At 45.7% G+C, this 2,956-nt stretch overlaps 1 protein-coding gene across 1 annotated transcript; it reads right to left on the bottom strand.

Annotated features, from left to right (window-relative positions):
* Window positions 1–251: 251 nt before the first annotated feature.
* Window positions 252–1,142, bottom strand: foxb1a (forkhead box B1a; the record flags this gene model as incomplete). The annotated part of the gene is made up of 1 exon (XM_081355613.1): window positions 252–1,142. One exon carries the CDS (start codon window positions 1,140–1,142, stop codon window positions 252–254), a length of 891 nt encoding a protein of 296 aa, XP_081211739.1.
* Window positions 1,143–2,956: the final 1,814 nt, after the last annotated feature.

Raw genomic sequence — 2,956 nt, 5'->3', positions numbered from 1 at the left:
TAAAAATTCTGGATATTTAAAATGTAAAAACTCTCCATTTTACAATACGATATCCGTGTCGATCCATGTGATTGGACTCATCGAAAGCAACACTTAAAAATCTCAACACATATACACATAAATTAACATCACTGCAACATAGATAGCTCTTGCCTTGATTGTATAGCCAGTGTTTTTTTTCAAGGTCTCTTATTAAAATTCAACTTTGGAGTACAGGTGTCGACCGGGGAGAGGCCCCACGTTCGCGGGTGTCAGTGCACAGCGACCGACTGCAGCGTCGCGGGACCCGTCAGAGTCTCGCTCGGGGTGGCTGGGCTGCTTTGGCTGGTCGCTGTCTGCGGGGACGTCGGGCTCAGCGACTGGGGAGAGTTCGATAGGAAAGCGGGGATGTGGTGAGGCAACGCCGCCGGGGTGGGCTTGATCGGGACGGGGATCGCCGGTAAGGTCTGTCCGCCGTGGCAGAGCGACTTGATGGGCACACCGTAGGCACTGTAATCGCTGGTCATGGAGATGGGCGCAGCGCTGTCCATCATGCTAGTGCTGTACATATGGGGCCAGGCTGTGGTCAGCTGGTTGTGCAGAGGGTACCCGGTGGAGAACGCCAGACCTCCTGGCACTTTATACTCTCGGGCGATGATGTTCTCTATGGCGAACGGGTGCTTGAACGTGGACGGCTGGGACACTCCCAGGTTGTAGCTGGACATCTGGGGGAGGTGGGTTCCCAGGGCGCTGAGCCGGATCTTGGCGTGCTGCTGGAGGTAGTGGGCAGCGTCCGAGGGCTTGCTGGGTGCCAGGTGCTCTGATGTCATCACCTTGAAACGTTTGCGGCGTCGCAGGAAACTCCCGTTCTCAAACATGTCGCCGCAGCTGGGGTGTAGCGCCCAGAAGCTGCCCTTCCCGGGCTGGTCCGGGCGTCGGGGTATTTTAATGAAGCAGTCGTTGAAGGAGAGGTTGTGGCGCAGGGAGTTCTGCCAGCGCTGGGTGTTTTCCCGGTAATAAGGAAAGCGGTCCATGATAAACTTGTAGATCTCGCTGAGAGGAAGCATCTTCTCCGGACAACTCTGGATGGCCATAGCGGTGAGGGAAATGTAGGAGTATGGCGGCTTCTGGTCGCTGTAAGTGTTTCTCCCGGGTCTAGGCATCCTGTCCAAAATTCTGTGTCGGAATTCAGCTGGATGTCTGTCCTCAGTTGTGTTTTATAAGTTTTTTTTCTGTTAAGAGAGCTGAGACTCGTCCTGCAAGTTCACTTCCTTGGAGCTGTGAGCTCAAGAAACAAGAAGTAAGGTTTCCTTCTTCCCAGGGCAGCTTGAATGGACCCGATCCTCTCTCTCTCTTTCTCTCTCCTTCTTTCTTGATAAGACTAAGAGCTAAGTGGCTGCCTCCATGTCCTTCCTCTAACCATCTGATAGTTTTATGTGGCGACATGGGCAGAAAAGACCCCTGTAGAGGCGCTTCATTAATGTGCCACTTCTTTGCTATCACATGACAATCGCCTTGGGAGGAGGGGGGCTGGGAGAAAGGCATAATCTGGTTTCATTTACACCTATTTACATGGACACCTTGGGCCAATAGAAATCATTTCCATTTGAAGACAGAGCAAAGGGGTGAAAAGGCTCGGCAACCGGAATTGAACTGCGATGGCACCCGGTAACAGTGTGTGAAGGTATGTGTGTGAACCTTTCTGCGCGCTTCGTAGGGTGCTTGGTCTACAATTCACACGTACAAATGGAGCTACTGAGCAATGGGATGTTTGACATGGAAATTGGCTGGAACTTGCATGCAGTTTGCATTGTATCGTCACAGTTACTTTTTGCTTGTCTTGCTGTCATGACACAGTTCGTATGACTTCTGCCTGCTTTGTTATGCCTCCTTAGAGCGAAAATGTCAATTGCATCCCAACGTAAACATGTGGAGGGCAAATTAAACCGTGTAGCGACACATTTTTTTCCCAGCCGTTTCCACACGACTAACCAGAGCGCCTCGTCATTATAATGAGCCAAGGGAGTCATACATGTGTAATTTAGCCCATAAGCATATGTTTATTAGCATCTAGAAAATGTTCCACGGATGGTCTTTTACTACAGTCAGGCGATGGCCATATATTTTATGAAATCACGTTAACTATAATCACGCTAAAACACTTAATTTTTAAGCCTTAATTGTTTTAATGAAAGTTTCAATTTACGCGGATTATTTGAAAAATCTGGTAGAAATTGAATAGATGGAAACAAAATGTTGTCATGGCATAATGATGAAAACGTATTCGCGGTGCGATTAATAACAATGCGTGCTTACAAACGGCTGTTAAATAATTACACATAGTTAATTAGTATTACACGGTGCTTACTTACTTATGCAAATACACATTGACACTGTAGTGTAAAGTGTGAACAAATCACCACTTTTTGCCAATGATTAATATTCTCTTAATTTTAAAGACGTAGCCAGATCTCATTATTGCGGGTTTAAATGCGCGAGCACATCCGACAATATTAACAGCAATACTTGAGAAACCTCTTCACAAAGCCGACGACGGGATAAATATAAAAGACACGACCTATGTGCAGATTAAGGCTTCCAATATGTTAATATAGCCTAATATAATTCGCTATAACAGTCGATGCAATACAGTGTATTTTTATTTCAATAATAAAAGCGTGAGATATTTTTCCCTAAAGCCACACAAGTGACGTGACCTATAGAGGTTACATAAGAAGATGTGCAAACATTTAAACAAAACAAACAAACAAAAAAAAACTTCTTGAAATGAAACTTCATAATGTCAGGCGGGCTTTTGTGCTCATGCAAAGCAAACTGAAAAGTACTTCAGATATGCAAATAAAGCCTTCAGAGTGGCCTTGTGAAAACTGTATAAAATATCCATAAGTCAATTATATGAATGTGAAAACCAAATGGAAGCCTATTTTGAGCAATGGCCATTCAAGCTTTTTTTTTT

The sequence above is a fragment of the Scardinius erythrophthalmus genome, assembly GCF_964197995.2.
Source record: "Scardinius erythrophthalmus genome assembly, chromosome: 24".
In the NCBI taxonomy this organism is placed as follows: Eukaryota; Metazoa; Chordata; class Actinopteri; order Cypriniformes; family Leuciscidae; genus Scardinius; species Scardinius erythrophthalmus.
This window is presented reverse-complemented; position numbering and strand designations above follow the sequence as displayed.